This window comes from Odocoileus virginianus, chromosome 3 (assembly GCF_023699985.2).
Source record: "Odocoileus virginianus isolate 20LAN1187 ecotype Illinois chromosome 3, Ovbor_1.2, whole genome shotgun sequence".
Taxonomy (NCBI): domain Eukaryota; kingdom Metazoa; phylum Chordata; class Mammalia; order Artiodactyla; family Cervidae; genus Odocoileus; species Odocoileus virginianus.
Window position 1 is genome coordinate 34470828 of NC_069676.1, and position 20163 is coordinate 34490990.

The 20163-nt window shown below is 35.6% G+C and overlaps 1 protein-coding gene across 2 annotated transcripts in view; it reads right to left on the reverse strand.

Annotated features, from left to right (window-relative positions):
• The window catches only part of COMMD10 (COMM domain containing 10), a 188428-nt gene that overhangs the window by 19762 nt on the left and 148503 nt on the right, over positions 1-20163 (reverse strand). Inside the window, exon 6 of one of the 2 annotated variants that reach the window (XM_020910308.2) lies at positions 9710-13131. The exons of the other annotated variant lie outside the window; for it this stretch is intronic. Within the exon in view, the coding sequence (XP_020765967.1) occupies positions 13093-13131 (39 nt within the window). The 3' untranslated portion in view covers positions 9710-13092. Of the gene's footprint in view, positions 1-9709; positions 13132-20163 lie in introns of those variants that run through there. 2 annotated transcript variants of the gene reach the window in all.

Genomic DNA, 20163 nt, shown 5'->3' on the forward strand with positions numbered 1-20163 from the left:
ATGGGGTTGCAAAAGTAGGACACAACTGAACAACTAACACTTTGACTTCTGACTGTTATTTTGAATCTATATTTAATATCAGAAAATTGAGTTTTCAAGTTTAAATGAAAATCTACGCATTTATTTAAGGGTCTGTGTAAGCACAAAGATTTTTTCTTTTCCATATATTCAAATTAACGTTGGCCATCTTAAGTTTTCATTTAGTTACAGAGTAAAAATTTATTTTAAATATTTGATGCAATTACTAAATATGCTCTCTGCCCATGTTTCAATGTCTCATGGCCATTCTTCTCTTCCTCCTTCAATCCATCCAATTCTGATCATGAACTTCTTTTTCTAGACTGCAGACCCTCCAAAGATTCTTCACTATTTGCAAAAGTTCAAATTTCCCAGGTTGCCACTTTAATTTTTGTATAAAGCAAGTTGAATTATCTTTTTCCTGCTCCCTCTGCAAGGATGCCATACAAATGTTCCAATTACTACCTTTGAACACCTGTGTATTTTCTCAAACCAATGCCTTTATCCCCACTTCCCCCTTCAATAAGAATGTACTTCTCTAACTTAAACATGGCAAAATCCTGCCATTCTTCAAGGCTCAGCTGAAGCACCTCTTACATGAGGCCTTCCCCAATCTCCCAAACAAGTCTCCTTCTGAGTTCTTCCCACACTTCAGCTAGTAGTGTGGCACCTAATACATTCTACTGTGTACTGTATTTTCCCTGTGAATGTACCATCACTTGTCTAACAGGGTGAAAGTTGCTCTAGGATAGGATCTCAAGGGTGTGACCACTGGTATCAAACTGCTTGTGTTTCAAAGCCATCCTCAGAAGTCACTATCTTGAACAAATTATCAAATGCTCTCTGCCTCAGTATCCTCATTTGTAACACGGGGGTAATAATAGCACCTACTTGACAGGGATTCAGTTCAGTTCAGTTCAGTCGTGTCCAACTCTTTGCAACCCCATGAACTGCAGCACTCCAGGCCTCCCTGTCCATCACCAACTCCCAGAGTTTACCCAAGCTCATGTCCATTGGGTTGGTGATGCCATCCAACCATCTCATCCTCTGTCATCCCCTTCTCCTCCTACCTTCAATCTTTCCCAGCATCAGGGTCTTTTCAAATGAGTCAGCTCTTGGTATCAGGTGACCAAAGTATTAGAGTTTCAGCTTCAGCATCAGTCCTTCCAATGAATATTCAGTACTGATTTCCTTTAGGATTGACTAGTTGGATCTCCCTGCAGTCCAAGGGACTCTCAAGAGTCTTCTCCAATACCACTGTTCAAAAGCATCAATTCTTTGGTGCTCAGCTTTCTTTAGAGTCCAACTCTCACATCCATACATGACTACAGGAAAAATCATAGCTTTGACTAGACAGACCTTTGTTGGCAAAGCAATGCCTCTGCTTTTTAACATGCTGTACAGGTTGGTCATAACTTTTCTTCCAAGGAGCAAGCATCTTTTAATTTCATGGCCTCAGTCACCATCTGCAGTGATTTTGGAGCCCCCCAAAAAATAAACTCTGACACTGTTTCCATTGTTTCCCCATCTGTTTGCCATGAAGTGATAGGACCAGATGCCATGATCTTAGTTTTCTGAATGTGGAGCTTTAAGCCAACTTTTTCACTCTCCTCTTTCACTTTCATCAAGAGGCTCTTTAACTCTTCTTCACTTTCTGCCATAAGGGTGGTGTCATCTGCATATCTGAGGTTACTGATATTTCTCCCGGCAATCTTGATTCCAGATTGTGCTGGACAGGGATATGAGGATGAAATACGTATTCTGCATAGAAGCACTTAGGTCAGATGCCTGGCCTGGTATTCAGTAAGGAATCAATCATCCTTGTCATCACCATCACCCCATCATTTTTTATGCTCTACACGGACCTAGCCCAGGACCTTGAACATAACAAATGTTTAATAAAATGCTTATTAAATTGATGAAATCATTTTTGTCTTTTCAAGTCAAGTGGCAAATAAAGCCATGTGGAATATACTGATCAAGGAAAACCAAAATCTCTCTTAAATGTAACATTTTAAATGAGCAAGTATTAATAGTAGATCAATAATTAAATACTCAGAGTTATGTAAACATTGCCAAAATAAATTGCATTTCCAGTAAGGATGTAACAACCTCTAGATCTCACCTAAATGCGGGTTACAATTCTGACAGCTATTTTCATACCTATGGGCTGTCAGGCCCTTTCCAGATACATTTATATATACATTAGTTGATCCTTCAAGGACTAGGATGCAAACTAAGCAGATTCACTTAGACATGGAGTTTTTTCAATCAGTATATAGTCAGCCTCTCCATTGGAAGGTTTCTATCCACAGGTTCTGCACCCGAGGGTCAGCCAGCTGCAGATGTGGAGTCAGCAGGTACTGAAGGCGCACTGTGAGACCGGAGCATCCTCGGATGTGGGAGCCGCAGGGAATCCTGCAATCAATCCCCACTGACACTAAAGACAACTGGACTATAACGAAGGTCGACTTCAACAGTACTGTTAGAACTGCATGAAAAATCCTGACTTTCCAAGAGTGATAAAAAGCCAGTAGGTAGAGAATCACGTTTTAGGCAGGAGTATGTGGATGATAGGTCTCCTTTCCCACATAACACTGAAAGTGAAAATCATTCAGTCGTGCCCAACTCTCTGAGACTCCATGGACTGCAGCCTGCCAGACTCCTCTGTCCATGGAATTTTCCAGCAAGAATACTGGAGTGAGTAGCCATTCCCTTCTCCAGGGATCTTCCCAACCCAGGGATCAAACCCAGGTTTTCCACATTGCAGGCAGATTCTTTACCATCTAAGCCACCAGGGAAGCCCAAGACCTGTCCCTTCTCCAGGGAATCTTCCTGACCCAGGAATTGAACTGGGGTCTCCTGCATAGCAGGCAGATTCTTTACCAGCTGAGCTACACATGACACTGCTTCACACGAAAACCGCATCTTCCAGTTATTCTTAGATGTAATGTCTTCTGTATAAAGACTACCAAATAATGCAAAACTGTGTTACTGTTTTGTGAAGTAGATAAAATGTCTTGAATAGAATGAGTCTATTTCGATCCATGTTCACTGGTGACCTAATCCAGAGATTAAAACATAATGTTAGTGTCAGAAATATTTTCACTATGTGTTTTCATGAATATACGAAAACAAAATGAAATGCCAAATACTCTGAACATAGTATCTTAGGTTTTCAAGACATGAACTCACGTATGGTAAGCACTATCTGTCACTTACATAGCACAGACTTGCTTTAAAGAAGTAAATATTCTTTACGATGGCAAACAAATCATTCAACCAAGCCTTAGAGTAACAGGACTGACCATGTTTTGCATTTAGATGACACATCTTTCAAGTTGCTGAAGACATTTTGCAAAATCTAACAGAAATGTTCTCTCTCCACCAAGCTAACTAGGCAAAAAAACATGCTAAGAAGAGCAAGTGCGAAATTAGCAATATGGTGCAAGGCCCAGATCCAGAAGTCATAAAGGAGATCATAATGCTGTCTCCTGTTTGCCAACAGGTGGGTCTCAAGATTGCAGGCTGCTATTTTCAAATTAAACTTTGATTTGCCTTTTACCTGGCACTGCAGCTAATGCCTTTTTCTCTCCTGATAAGACAGGAGACTGAGAAGAGTAGAAAATCAAATCTTTGCATGCTAAGTGCTATGGTGGGGGTAACAGTGATGTGTGGTGCTGTGGAATGAATAGTAACATGACAAAGCTAGATTTTAATGAAGGAATATTCTGACTAGTGAACTTTCACTAAGCAATAATTTTTTAAACTACTAAAGGGAATGAACTAGAATATTAAACAATTTTATGGCTTCAAACATACATTTAAAATTTGACCTCAATTACTGTTGAATAAATCTGCAAAATAAAACCCTTCTTTTCCCCCAGCACCATGTCCTGCATTTTAATCACCAGGATTCATCCAAGGAAAATGTATACCTGAGAAAGCAGAACCAGAAGGATCCTAAGTGGCAGCAAGTGGTTGGGACCTGAAACCGTTAATTAGATTTAGGGACCACGCTATCATTAGTTAAAGGGTCTGAAGGTGGTATTTTAAACACCAGGGTATAGGCTCACACTCTGGACAAAGTCCAGCTCTCTCTACTCTTAATTGTCTCAAGGACTGTTTTAAAGTAAGTCAAATATATCCGGTGTTTAGAACATGCTTTTAAAAGTCCTCAAAGAGCAAAATAAGAACTACTCACTTTCTAAAATGTGTGTTTATATAAATAAAAGCCTGCCTATATATTACTAAACTTCTATAAAAACACAGAAATTTTTAGTCATGACAGCCAACTATGAAACCTTATTTCAAGTTTTTTTCCTTGCTACATTAACTGTTCCTATTACAGTGACTAAAGAAATAACTTTCAAAGCACTGTTTATTAATTTTATACTCATTTTTAAAAAAGGAAACAATGGTTCCTGATAATACATGGTACATTTTAAATGCAATGTTGTATAATATTTAACATAGAAATATCGCCAAATAAAGTACAAATGGGCCTAACCTGTACCTCAAATTATTTTGCAAATAAGCACTGAAGTCATAAAAAATTATTTTCATTCAGATGGTGCAAAATGTAAAGAACAGAACTCATAGGCATTTTATCTTCAGCTCAGTAAAAGACATGGGAATGCAAAGCCAAGAATTTGACAACCAACATTTAGACAATCATACATTTTATAATGAGTTGAGTTATACACTCTCAAATAATTAACACTGAGAAATCTGGCCCTAAATTCAGTCTCCACAACTCTAAGAAGATCAAATCTTAACTGCTAATGATGAAATCTAAGCATAAAAATGTCTTGTTATAGTATCGGCAAATAGGAAACTGAAGAATTATGGATATGATTTTTTTTTAAAAAAACCTATACAGGTCACTTCTGCATCCTTTTAGGTCTAACTTAGAAGCCTTTAATGATTGCTCTCTTAAAATTTCATTTCAAAGGACAACAAAAAGAAATTTTTTCCGTAACTCCAAGTGGGTTGAAAACTTCATTAACTGATATTTGGACAGTTTTGAGGAATACAGAAATACTTAACATAATAGGTAAGAGTGGGAAAAATGAAATCATCAACACCTGGACTCAAATAGGAAAAGATGAGAGGAAATGCTGATGATGAAAGCAATATAACATCTAGAAGTTGAAAGTACCAGTTCTTGAGTCAGACTGCCTGTGTTCCAACCCTGGCTCCATCACTTGTTAGTTGAATGGCTTCACCCAAAGTAATTAACCTCTCAGTTTCTCACTTTCCTTTTCTGTGGCTGGGAATAATAAAAGTAACTAATCTCAGGACTGTAGCAATGATTATATGACATGAAAAATGCTTGGCATAGCGAATGACACAAACTAAGCGCTCAACAAATATTACCTAAAGTTATTATAAAACTAAGGAAAAAAGAATATTTCTGAAGTCAAAACACTAAGAATGACTGGCCAGAAATAACAGAGGTTGATGAGACACCAGGAAGATGCAGAACAGGAGCACTGAGTTTGCTGTAAACTATAAACAGGAACAATTTAAGTTAATAAGTGTAAACAAGAACAATTTAAGTTAATAAGTGAAGATAAAAGTCAGGCACTAAAAAATCCATGCTGGTTGATAGGAATGAAGAAGCCAGATATATGGATATATATAAAATATGTCCATGTTTGTGAAAGTTAAAAATCAAAAATAAAATGAGAAAAGGATACAAAGAAAAGAAGAGGCCAGAGTCAAGTATTTTGGTCAATAATCAGAAAGATGCCAAATAAATGCAACTAAATGAAAAAACTTCTAGTCATGATAATGTATTTTTGGAAATACTCAGCTATAGGCTATACTGATCAATTTGATAAAAGAGTTTTACTAAGATATGATAAGAATACACTGAACATCACTCTAATCTTACTAAAATGACATGTTAAATAAAAGCATCACCATCCCCCTACCCCAACAAGAATATCCTCCCAAAACTTGTAGAAGAACCATTGATACTTGGTATTACCCTAGAAAGATTAGTAAAAACCTTAAAAGGAAATGCCAATTGTCACATCAAGATTTTCAGATTCAGTATCTCCATAGGCAAACCTCTTATTTCTGATTGTATCCAGCTTTTCTGTTCAATAAACAGTTTTGAACATTGTAATCAACTTCTTTTTAATCAAAACCAGTCATATTGACAAATTAGGTAGTACTGAGAAATGTTATTCATTATGGCAGTTTTCTTTTTAAGTATGTCTTTAATCAGTTTTGGATGCAGGTGCACTTTTAAAAGAAAAGCAACAAATTTCTACAAGTTACTGAGGTCTCTAAAGTAGGAACTGGTTTTGCTAAAAGACAAAAATGAAATCATGAAATTCATATACAAAAGCAATCTTAATGATGTGTTAATAATTTCTAACTTTTAAAAGAGAACACTACTCCACGTCTTCCTATTTTTGAAGAATTTAATGAAAAAACATATAGTACATATACAATAAATAAAACACAACTACATAAATAATGTTTATTCTCTTCTAAACACTTATTAGCAAACTTTGTTTCAAAAACAATTATGAAAAATATAATATTCAAGCCCTAATTTAAAATTACATTCATTTTCTAAAAATGTAATTAGTTAAAATGAGGTTATAAAAATCAATCTTTCCATATTAACAGGTAGTTAATTTACTTGTACAGATGGTTATTACTTTGTATGACTATTCACATAATACCTGATTTTTGTTTTCTACTGAATCTTTTCTAGGACAAAACAGTAAAGTTCTTTTATAATCCCCATTAAAGTTCCTAAGGTTTACTTCTTTTAATATTGCTAAGTTAAAATTTATCAATAAAAATGCTGACAAGCCACACGACTTTTGAAAATAACATGCCTACTTAATAAAATGGGTCAATACTGAATATATCAAAATGATCCATTTGTTACCATAATAAAAATACCACTTAATGCAAGTTCCTCTTAAATAGGCTGATTAACAATAAACATTGCCCAAGAAATTACTCCAAAGTCAGTAAGCTTTGATTTGTTTTCTGGGGGTAAAAAATGAACTCATGAAGAAGGTTAATGATAAATAAATGGCTTTTATAAACTCATTAAGTACTATAAACATTCAGTACATTTTCCTTCTTTTAAAATGTTGATTAGTCTCCATTAAATAGTTTTATTTTTTCAGTCTGTCTTCATTTTAAAATCTGTACTCTTAACAAAAAATAAGGACACATTCACCTCTTCCCCTTTCCTTCAAATTGCACACACACAAAAAATATTTTTTAAAGGAAGAAACATTGATAGTGCAGTAAAATAAGAAAGAATACCACTGTAAGCCAGAAAATCTGAGGAAATTCTATAAAAATCAGAGATTTGATTAAAAGAAAAAAAAAAATCAAATCAGCAAAACTAAATCTAAAACAAGCAAAAATGATTGTTTGGCCCAGAGAAGCATAAAGCTTATGGCCAACAAAAGCGTGTGTGTCTTTTCTCAAATGTGATTTCTGTCTATGCAGAGTCCCAGAGTAGATGGTGGGATGAGAGAAACAAAGCAAATAAAGGCAAGCAATTTATGGGAAAACACTCCCAAACCCAGAGGTCAAAATCCTGCAACAGGAACACCCTGCTCAGCAGTGCTTCCTCCTTTCGCCCTGCAGTCACTGGATGAAGGCTTCTGTAATAAGAACCTTATTATCCCCCAGAGGGATGGAGTCTCATCTGGCTGAAGAGTATAAATACGCTCCAGGCATGAAAACAACTCCATCTATGCTTTCAACCATACATACTAATAACCAAGAATCACTAACCATTTGAAGAAAAATTGGCAACAAAGCCATTGAATTTAAAATGAGAAAGTATCATTCAGGCGGAGTAGAAGAAACAGAAGAAAACTTTAAATACAGTTGGCATTCTCAGTGAAATGAAAAGACAGTACATCAACAACAACAAAATAACAGGCTATTTTGAAAAAGAGTTATACATAATTTAAAATGTGCCTGATAAACTAATGATAAAACAAAGCCTAAAAAAAACAGACTGATAGTTTAAAGGGTTCAGCTAAAGGAAAAAATACTGCATTAGACAAGAAGGACAAGAGAGCCTCCATAACCAATGTAAAAGGAAGAAAACATATAAAGAAAGAGAACTGGAAGGTAGAGTTAGACGCTCCAGTAGGTTTAGAAACTCCAGTAAAATTACCTACCAGAATGACAAAAAAGAAAGAACTAGATGAAAAAGTATTCAAGAGAAATAAAGGAAGAAAAGTTCCTTCTTACCTAAAGATAGATTCAGGGGCAGAGGCATCTGAAGAACAGTAATAATTAAAATTAATAACTACACTTAATCACATCCTAAGTGTACTATCAGGATGCTATGGATATAAATGTTAAAATCTTCAGTGGGGGGAATAGGCAGAAGGAAGGAGAAAATGGCTATTTACCAAAGTATAAAAATCATATTGCTATCAGAATTATTTCTAACAAAATCAGGTAACAGAAGTTAATAAAAAGTGAAAGTGAAAAGTGAAGTTGCTCAGTCGTGTCCAACTCTTTGCAACCCCGTGGACTGTAGCCTACCAGGCTCCTGCGTCCATGGGATTTTCCAGGCAAGAGTACTGGAGTGGGCTGCCATTTCCTTTTCCAGAGGATCTTCCTGACCCGGGGATTGAACCTGGGTCACACAATGTAGGCAGACGCTTTACCGTCTGAGCCACCAGAGAAGTCAGAAGTCAATAAAGGAGTCTTCAATTCTCAGGTGAAATTATTTATATGTAGAATTCGGTCAAGCCCATTAGAAATCAAGCGAGAGATTAAATACACATTTTCAGTCATGCAAAGACTCAGACCCCCCTGGCTCAGCCAGTGAAGAGTCTGCCTGCAATCCAGGAGATCTGGGTTCGATCCCTGGGTTGGGAAGATCCCCTGGAGCAGGGAATGGCAACCAGTTCCAGTATTCTTGCCTGGAAAAATCCCATGGACAGAGGAGCCTGTCCTCATAGGAACTCTCCTGTGACAGAGTTCATAGGGTCGCAAAGAGTTGGACATGATTGAGCAACTTCACTCTCTTTCTAAGACTCAGACTAGCTCAAAACCTTCAGGTACAATCTAAATGAATTATTGGAATCCCTGGGTGGGCCAGTGGCTGAGAGGTCCACCTGCCAGTGCGGACTCGATCCCTGCTCTGAGAAGATTCCACATGCTGTGGGGCAACTAAGCTATACACCACAACTGCTGAGCCCACGCTCCAGAGCCTATGAGCTGCAACTGCTGAAGCCCACGCAGCCTAGAGCCGGCGCTCCACAGAAGTCACCACAGTGAGAAATCCGCATACCACAGTGAAGCGTAGCCCCACTGTCTACAATCAGAGAGAGCCAGAGCACTGCAAATATTTATTCACTCAGCACAGCCCAAATAAATAGTTTTTTAATTTAAAAAAAGAATTATTAATCAATTCTAGAAAACCAGACAAAAAATGAGGAACATGTAAAAATACAAGAAACTGTAATGTCCATAAGCAGTAAAACTAAATTTACTAAATTAAATTTTGTAAAACTAAATTTAAATCATTATTGATACATAATGTTAAAAAGAAATAACAATCTGAAATTAAAGTACAAAAGTATTTTAGAATGACTGTCAGGGAAGAATATAAGCATATATATTAAAACTCCAGACATTTTTAGAAAAGAATAAGAACACAGAGTAAGAGAAAAGCTTTTGGATGTTCTCAAAATATGCCTTTTATTCATTTACACAAAGAGATGCCTGACAATAGAAAAAAGGATCTAATTTCTATGCCTTTAGATTTAATATAATTTGCTTTTCTTCACATATACCCACACTTATACATCAATAAGTCCTTACTGGTGAGTAAACGTCAGCATTGTACTGTTCCAAAAGGTTCTAAGCCCTCTTTAAAACTAATTAGACAAAAATAATTATATATGGCTTTGAATGTCCTATATGCAATGGGACCATATAATGAAATCAGATTTATGAATTTCTAACTCAGAAAGTTTCAGTACTAATTCTTGGAAAATTACTTCCCCCAAAGTTCACATGACCACAAAAGCTTGAGTTACATTATGTTAAAACAGTCCATATTTGAGAATATTCAAACTATCTTGTAAAATGTTCCAATTAGAATTGACCTGAATCTACAATAGTTTTCATTTTGTTCAGTAAATAAATTTTATGTCTTATTTTTCTTCCTAAGAAATTTACCTAATTTTGAAAAGAACTGGTATTTACAAAAAAGAACCTGAAGACCGAAACTGGCACCATGATTTCAGGCTGAGGGCCCACTGCTAAGAATGCTCATGAAAGTTAATTTTAAAGATCTAAACAAGCCTTCAACTTGCAATGTACTCATTAAGGTCAGACCAAGTGTCAAAAGCTGTTTTGTCTTCCTTGTTTTGTTAAAATATGCCCTCTTGTGCATTTTCCTTTTGTAAATTTCAGATGAAAATAAATAAATATTTCTACAGCACAAGGCATCTGGAAATGGGTTAATACAGGAATTTAAAATATTAAATAGGAGAAAAAAGATCTTTCTACTCAGTAGACAGTAACAAGCCATATTTTCAAGTACCTATTAAGGGTCTTTACAAGATCTAAAGAACTTGTTTGTATCTTGTTTCTAAAGTCAAAATAAGACAGAGGGGGGAAATGCCTATCTTCCAACTTCTTGAAACATAAAACTAAGGACAGTTAATTAAGACTTTTCAGATCTCAACTGTCGTGAGAATGCATGGGGATGGTAATTACTCTAGCACCCAAAGTACAGAATACAAAAGTCTATTACAGATTAAAATCAATATCCAAAATATACTTCAGCATGACCATGTCCATGTTTATTGACCTTCAGGAACAGCTATAATATATTTTTCACACACTTAATAACTCCAAAATGAATGGAAGTTGGAAACTACCACTTGAAGTTTCCACTAGTCTCCAAGGTCAGTCTCATTCAGTGATACAAGCTCATTTTGGACTTTTACAATAGTACAATTAACTTTCATTAAGTTTGAGATTCTTTCTTCTGATCATATATCCATCCAGAAGCTAGGCACAACATTTAAATCAAGTAAAATATGATAGACTTAACCACCCTTGGGCTATTTCTCAAATGCTTTTGGAAATTTTTATGGAAGGTAATTTCAGTCATGCATAGTTAGACTAATTTATTTAGTTGAAAATGAATACAAAAATAAGTCCGTATGCATATCCATGAAAATTTAAGAAAATGAGAAAAATTAAGATTGAGTCTAACTGCAATTTTCTGAACACTACAACCCAATTCACATTACTAAATGTTTTAAAGACAAGAAATATGTTCTTCTCTTCCACTTAAGGAGATCAACATTTCTCATTGCTTTAATAAAGCATTCTATATCTCTTATAGGCAAAAAAATGATATAACCCAAGAGGCCAAATAAATCTGAATAATATGTGCACATTATTAAATTTCAATGTTAGCCTATGCTATCATTAAATTTAAGCTAAGATTATTAAATATAAAGACTAACTGTTCCTAAATCATACCCCACTAATATATTAGCAAAATTAAAACATCTTGGGAGAAAAAAGCAGTTTTTGGTAGCTTTCTGAGTTACCAAAAGTGAGATACTTTTGAAAATAAAATCTGCTTCCATTTGTGAAAAATCTGTCACACTGCAGACAAATATTCAATGAACAATGAAAATGATGATGAGGACATAGAAATGTAAGCACTTGTAATAGTATGAGGGCTTCAGGGACAATAGACAAACATAATAATGGGAACAGATTTCATCTGTCTTCTTGCCTCCTTGGCAGCATTAACTCGAGCGCTGGATACATCAGCGTGTTTGGACACAGGCAAGCCTCACTCTAGAGCCACAGTGAGCGTGCAGGAAGCCAGCTGTGAGGCTGCAGTCCCTCAAAGGCCAGGATAATGCAGACTTACTTGCAGAGTGCCAAGACGCACAACAGAAACCTTGCTCCTTCCCATATGGTTCACTGCCTTCCTTCTGAGATGAGGCTCTGGTTTCTGGCCTGGGGATGAGAAGTGCAGCAGGGAGCCGACTGCTCTGGTTTCACGGACAGACCTCTGATTAAGCCTCCTGTTTCAGCTCTGTCTCTTCTTCCTGCCCGGCTTCATACTTGGCAGATTCTCAGTCCAGGGGCTCTTTCAGGCTCAGACAGGCTGGTCAGTTTCCTCTCACCTTCTCATAGCCTCCGCACAGCTTGTTCCATCAGTCGTCTCCCTCCCATCTTTCCTTCTCCCAGTCATTTGTTGAAAACTTAAAAAGTACTAGCGAGTCTCTGGTTTTCTTTGCTTCATCAATCTATCCTTTCTGTGCTTCTACGCGTCTATTTCAGTGACGTCTCAGGAGGGACCGGAAAATCAACAGGTGTGCTCAGGCCTCCGTCTTACCCTACACAGGACTCCTTTTTAAACTTTTCAACGAGACTACTTCCATCTGGTGAATAAAATTATACACGAAAACCTTACCTGCTCACTTGTATAATAGAAGAGCTAATTTTCTGAGATTCGCACAGAATTTAAAACTTCACAGCATTTCAATTCAATATAAATTGTCTACAAATGGGAAATCAGTCATTTTTATACCTGAAGGGTAAAAATTTACTATTATGACACTCAGTGCTTAATTAAGAAAACCTAATCCATGTAGTGAATTTCAAAAAGACAGTTTCTGCTTCAAGTTCAAAGGATTCCTTACAAACTAAAAGATAAAATGCTTTTTTTTTTTTCAATTATTTCAACAACTGAATAATTATCAATAAGCTGCAAGATAATGAAAACTAGATGTCTGAAAGTAAAAATTATGCTCCCCCCACGAAAAGAAGGCATGAGTAAAAAGGATCAACTACAATTGCTTAGGGAAGTTTGGGGTAATATATAGTATCACTATTCATAAAATCAAATTTGAAAAAATAGCAATAATACAATCCTTAAAAACTGTTGAAACATATTAACTTTATGACAAACATACCACTGAATAACAAATATGACTGTTAAGTGACTTATGTGAAACACAATTAATTGAATCAATATGTTGATTTAAACTTTACTGCCATTGTCTCATTGCTGGTTCATAAAATCAGATGTGGAACTGGTCTCAAGCCCAGAAACTGCAAAGAAACAAAAATATAATAGGAAGCACAAGTCATCTAAAGGCAGCTTAAAATCTGCACTGTATTAAACACTTTAAGATTTTAATTAAGTATAGAAAGAGAAAAACTATTTTTTAAAAATCACAAAATAATATAGTTTACTTGATGTAAATCCACAGACCATCTCAGCCACATTGGAATATCTTTTAATCTTTTAGAATTCAAATTTTATGCAGTGGAGAAGGAGGGCCACGGTGGGGTTGGGGAGAGGGCATAAACTGACCTCAACCATCTTTCCTCATTTCAAAATTCTCTAGTCAACTTCACATTCTCAATTCTTTATTTACTAATACTTTAACAGTTTATTACCATTACAAATAAAAGTTACTTTTTATCTATATCATGGTAACTTCAAAATCCTACATCAGACAAATATGTTTAGATTTAAAACCTGACGTTAAGACAAATGAACACTAGAATATGAGACTCAGCAGTTTACCATGGCCAGGTCATCTGATCTACCCAGATGTCTGACAGATGAACGCTAGGGCATAGTAATCTCTGGAATAATGTTTGGGAACCTACTCGTTGTCATAAAACAAAAAGTAAAGAATTTTTCAATAAAAAGTAAGGACCTGTAATCACTCATATTTGACACAGCCCCAAACACACAAGTCCTGAATATACTAAGATAAACAGAATAACATGGTAAGAATTTTGACTTTAAAGGAAGAAGATAACGAACTAACTAGTCTAATATTCCTTCACTACAAACAATAAAAATTGGTAAAGATAGTATTACTGAAATTTACCACAACATAAAATTGTATTAATGGGTACTATATTACTTTTTAGCTTTTGTTTTAGTGTTGTCTTAAAAGATTGGTGGCAAAGTAAAAAAAAAAATAAGATGACCTGCATAGCCATGCTACAACAGTTCTCAACTTTGACTCTAACAGAACCAAAAATTTTAATACAATTTTTCTGTCCTCAGAGCCACTCCCAAAGATGCTGTGAATCTTGAGGCCAGGGCAGATGTATTAAGAAAAACAAAATTAACATCAACAAAAAGAAAGCTGCAGAAGGCTATCCTGATGCCTATCTAGGATCAGGCACACCTGGTCCGACTTATTTTCTCTTAACCTTTCCCAAGTCTTTGTTGTAAAAAATCTCCATTCTTTGTCATCCAGTTTCCCTTCCTAACTATTCCTCACAGGGTTGCCTTGCAGTTCATCTATATCAGAACTGAAACTTTCAGTGTTGCCCCAAAGCTACATGGAAGTCAATTTATGCACTCTAAATTTTTATTTATGGAGAATTCAAGGTCACAAAGGTATAACTGTTTAATGAATAATCTGATGTGAGCACAGAGCATAGGGGTAAATACTCAGGTTTTGATCCTTTATTCATTGAAGAAAAGCAATACAAAAAGCATGAAATTCTGGTGAAAAGTAGTGCAGGTGAATTCAAAGACAGAACAGTTTATACCTGGCAGATTTCAGTACCCCAAAATATATTGGTTTGGAACAATCTGAAGGAAGAAAAAACAATCTTTTTTTATCAAAAGCAATCGCTCAGTGATAAGAAAGTCTTCATCAGTTATTACAGGGGATCTCCTACAGTGGCCGTTCATGAGCACCCACCCCTCTTTGGAGTTAAAAAGATTACATGGTCTAGAAATGGTTAGATGCATTGCAGTACAGTTTGAAATTCATGTTTCCAATCTGTCTTTTACATTTTTGAGATACTTACAATGCTTTTCCAACAGATTTCATTTTACTTCAGTAATTCCTAATTTCTTACCTATTTTGCCATTAGTAAGCTCACTATCATAATAACTACTACTGATATTATGACACTAACATACACAATTTACCAACTTTCAGATTATGCATGCATATTAACAAAATGTATTATATTCTAGAGTTGCCTTTGGTACAATAAATTTTAACCATATCAAACTTTTGCCTTTGTGTTCCACTCTTTACATCCAAACTTAAAACCTTTTACTCCGGCTCAAATGCATTAAAGTTGCACCTCCTCAGAATTCAATTTTTCTGATAACTGTGTAACCACTTTTAAAAATTAATGGCTAATATGGCAAAAACCATCACAATGATGTAAAGCAATTATTCTCCAATTAAAACAAACAAACAAAAACTAATGGCTACCTAGTAGAGGTTATTAGGAAACCAGATGCTTAAATAATTCCAGGAAACCTATCTCATTTTTGATTGTTTTGAAACCTAATTAATAATAAGGTGTTCTTCAAATTGTTTTTCTTGGGACCTTACGTTCACATACAGGTTAAAGAAAAAGTTCATAAAACTTTATTTTTGATACAGAGGAATATTCTAACACTAAAAGGATAATAATTTAAGAGCCAGAAATAGCCCTTTATTTTCTATTTTTTGCTGGGGGCAGGGAGGGAGGTAAAGATTTCAAATTAACTTGTCAAGATATGTATAGATTAGAAGGTCGAATAAACAGGCAAATCTGAGTGTTTAGAGCTGCGTTTCTTTTCTTTTAAAATGTCAATTCTTGCAGAAAAAAATATGTGATCTAATTCTAAAACACCATTTAAACAGTCTAATATGGGGACTGCCAATGCCACATATAAGAAGCCTTCCAGACAGAGAGAGTTGGAGGATATTTATTTGGCTTAGTGACTAAAGCCATCTTAAACCACAAACTTACATACTGAAAAATAGGACAATTTAAAAAAATTTTTTAAGTTATTAAATAGAAAAGAAGGAAATCTGTGCAATTTGTATTCTTTAACTTTTTGTGATTAGTTTCTATCTGAGCAAATCTTATAAAAATAAGAAAACCTTTAGACAAATATTTAATGTAAGGAGATGTCTATTAAATTTGAGAACTCAAAGCAGGGAAATAAAATAATTAAATCTATATTTTGGAAAAAAAATCAAGTATTTGCTGAGTCTGTCACATGCCTAACTAATTTGAGACTGTGGTATTTCCTAAATTACGGTGTGTGAAAATTGAGGAAATAAATTTTCTCTATAAGGCACATAGCCTTATAGAAAACATGTTTTCTCAAATTATTACCAATTAAAAATTCCTAAATAAAGTTTTATGATTGGACTATCAACAGGTTAAGTTCCCTATTCAACAGTTTAAATAATTTACTTGATAATACTATTTGGTTCTAAAGAGGCTGACATAAAATGTAGTGTGTATAATCAGAAAATGCATAATACTGGCTGTATCATAATACTAGAATGTGGAAAAAAGGACACAACTCCTTTTGTACTTACCTAATTATTTTATTTTCCTTTTTTTGTTCCTGTTTTATGTAAAAGTGAGTATATCATACACATATGATCCATATAAATAAATTACATGTATATAGAAGGGGGCATACACCTAAATTTTTATTGATAGAGTATATAATCAAGGAAGACTGAGTAATACAATGAAATTTTCCAACTATAACACTGGGAAATATTCATGACAGAAGATAGTAATTATTTCTTAAGTAGGGCACAGAAAGTAGGAGCCATGAAGGAAAAGATTGAGAAATACATCAGAGAAATAAGATCATATTAAAATTAAAAATTTCTTTTCCTCAAAAAATGCCTTAAGACAGAAAGCAAGCCACAAAGTATGAAAAAATAATCTATAATCAACAATGGGTTAGTGTCTAGTATATCTACAAATAAATATGAAAAACAGACAACTTGATAGATAACAGACTTGAAAAAGCACTCTATGTAAGTGGGTTTCTAAACAGTCAATATACATATCAAAAAGTGCTTAACTCACTAATAATCAGGAAAAGCAAATTGAAAGCTCATTGCAATGTCTCTCTACAAACTCACCAGAATGGCTGAAATTAAACACAGTGATAATATCAAGTTTTGGAAAAGAAATGTTATCAACCACAGCTCTCATACACATCTGGTAATAAGCAAATTGGTATAGCAACTTTGGGAAACTTGATTATCTACTAAAATTGAACCCATGATCTAACAATTCACATCTAAGTATATGTTCAACAGAAATGCATGTGTATGTGCATCAATCATAGCACAAATTCAAATTTCCATCAATATGAAAAATGGTTACACACTCCAAGGTATGGTCACACAGTGCAATACTATGCAGCCAGGAAAGAAGTGGTGCTATGCAAAACATGGAGGAATTACACACATGCAATGCTGTGGGGAAAAAACACCCAGGCACAAAACAGTAAATTCTGACTGATTCAATTTATACAAAACTAATTCATGGTATCTAGATGGGAGAGTGATTAACTCTGGGAAACAGGAAAGGGGCAGTGGTTAGGAATCAGTAGGAGGGCTCCCAGGGATGCAGATAACACTATTCTTCTTCAGTGGTTGCTGGTTACACAGGAGTGTTCATTTTGTGATAACTCACTGAGTTGTATGTATGTTATACTTCTTTAAAACATATGGAGACCAAAAGCTAACTTTAGCAGCTTTACTCTGAAGATGAATTTAATATTCTCTTAAACATGGGCAAGTTTTTCTTCTAACTTTTCACAGAATCCTACTAAGAGGAAAGGCAAGAATTGTTTTAGTATAATAGCTAAAATGTCCTCATGCTTTAAAAATCATCATTAGCTTAGCCTCCAACTAATAAAAAAAAAATCGTCATTAGCAAGTATAGTATTTATTTTATAGTCTATATAACTTAAAAAGTTTCCAAAGAAATCAATTGGGAAATAAAAGTTGAACATGAATACTGGAGTAATTACTTGAATATAATCCAGAAACTAAAAAATAAAGAAGATAAAAATGAAATGTTTTTAACAGAAAAGTTCAGTTGGCGATATGTAGAACTGTTTGAGATATATAGAAAAATAATTTCTTCTGAGCTGAAGGACAACTCCCTCCAAGGCAGAGAGGTTATCTTAATCAGTGGTATACAACTGTGTCAAGCTAAAAAGCCCCTTCACACTGAACTGAATTGTATATGCGAGCTAGAGAACCACAGATTTCACTGCCACATTGCAAAAGGCAGCAACCCTATTTCTGACATGACACAGCCTGTCAGGACTGTACATTATATTTCAGAAGTCCAGGTTATGTCTGCATATTTATTTTGCTACCAGCAGCAAGTAAGTTTAACATGCCCCTTGTGATTTATCTGTTGTCATACTGGTTTGAACCAAACTGAGTCAAACCAAAGCAACTGTGATTAGAAATGAAGGGCTCTGGGGTGTCACAAGCGGCGGCCCAGAAGTGGATATATACTGAACACATTCAAGTTGAATATCTCTGTCCTAAAAACGTTTTTTATATTAAAGTATCAAAATCATGATTTAAAAATGATATTTGTCTTTCTCCTTCTAGTTAGAAAAAAATTCAATCCCTGGTATTGAGACTTCTCCCTTAAAACAACCTTAGCATAAATATTCAGAAATAACAATGCTCCGTAAGCTCAAAGAAAAGACAAAACCAACTTTGGCGTTGTTGAACATTTCCTTAGATATCAAACTACAGAGTACTGTGTCTGCTGTATACTGTTAAAATTGCTTTACATACATGAATTCATTTCATCCTCAAGCAACCTATGAGATACAGAATGAGACAGAGAAATTAAGTACTTGTGCAAGGTAACAAAAATGACATTTGAACCCAGGCAATCTGATTGTAATTTCTGCTCATAATAGAAGAGACTGGTCAACTCTAGCTAAAATTTATATCCATATAAAATACTGAACACAGGTGCACTTATAATATTCATTGATTCAACAAATACTTAACTGAGTGCTTAAGACAGGCCAGGCATTACTCTAGGTGTTTCAAATTCAACAGTTTATAAAACTAAGGTTCCCTGCTGCTGTGGAAATTTTCATTTGGTGGAAGCTGACAATAAATAAGTAGAATACATCTGTCTAATAAAATATATGGCGTGTCTGAAGCTACGGGGCATGAGATATACTGGAAATACGCCACACTGTTATTCTTAGGGTATAAAGAGGTTTCACTGATGAGGTGACATCTGAGTAAAGATCTGCAAGAAGTGAAAGGATAAATCATGAGAATATCTGCGAGTGGAACATTCCAGACAGAAGTATCAACAAGTACAATATTCCTGAGGAGACTGTGTGCATGGTATCGTCAAGAAACAACAAGGAGACAGTATGTCTGGAATACAGTTAAGTAAGAGGGAGACGATGAGGTAAGAGGAGGAGAGGGAGAGGCTTTATTTACATAAAGGCACTGTTAGATTTTACATAAAGGCTACTGTTTTCAGATAGGGGGCCATTTAAGGGATTTGCACAGACAACCAAGACTGAACTTTGGGTTTTAAGGGTTCTAGAAGACTCTGTGGTACTGGGGGAAATATTTTCAGAGGTTAAAGCGTCTGTCTGGAATGCAGGAGACCCGGGTTCGATCCCTGAGTTGGGACTATCTCCTGGAGAAGGAAATGGCAACCCACTCTAGTATTCTTGCCTGGAGAATCCTATGGACAGAGGAGCCTGGTAGGCTACAGTCCACGGGGTCGCAAAGAGTTGGACGTGACTGAGCAACTTCACTTCACTTCACTTAAGAGGTAAAAAGTAATGAACAAAGAGAAGGGTCATAGTCAGTGAGGTTAACATTTCTACATTTCTAAAGGGTTAGGGTCTTTACTGGCAGAGATAAAGGACGAGAGAAGAAGCTAAAATTTCCACCTGCACTGTGGTTGGGAAGAATCCAATCTGAATGACACCTGCTATGGAAGCCAAAGAGACAGTAGAGGCAGACACGACAGAGGAAAAGTGAAAGTCGCTCAGTCGTGTCCAACTCTTTGAGACCCCACGGCCTGTAGCCTGCCAGGCTCCTCTGTCCATGACATTCTCCAAGCCAGAATACTGGAGTGGGTAGCTGTTCCCTTCTCCAGGGGAGCTTCCCAAGGGATCGAACCCAGGTCTCCCACATTGCAGGTGGATTCTTTACCGTCTGAGAATAACATCTGTTATGGAAGCCAAAGAGACAGTGGAGGCAGACATGACAAAAGAAGATAGGGAAATTCCCAGCAGCATTAGAGTAATGTAATGGGTTCCTCATGGAAATA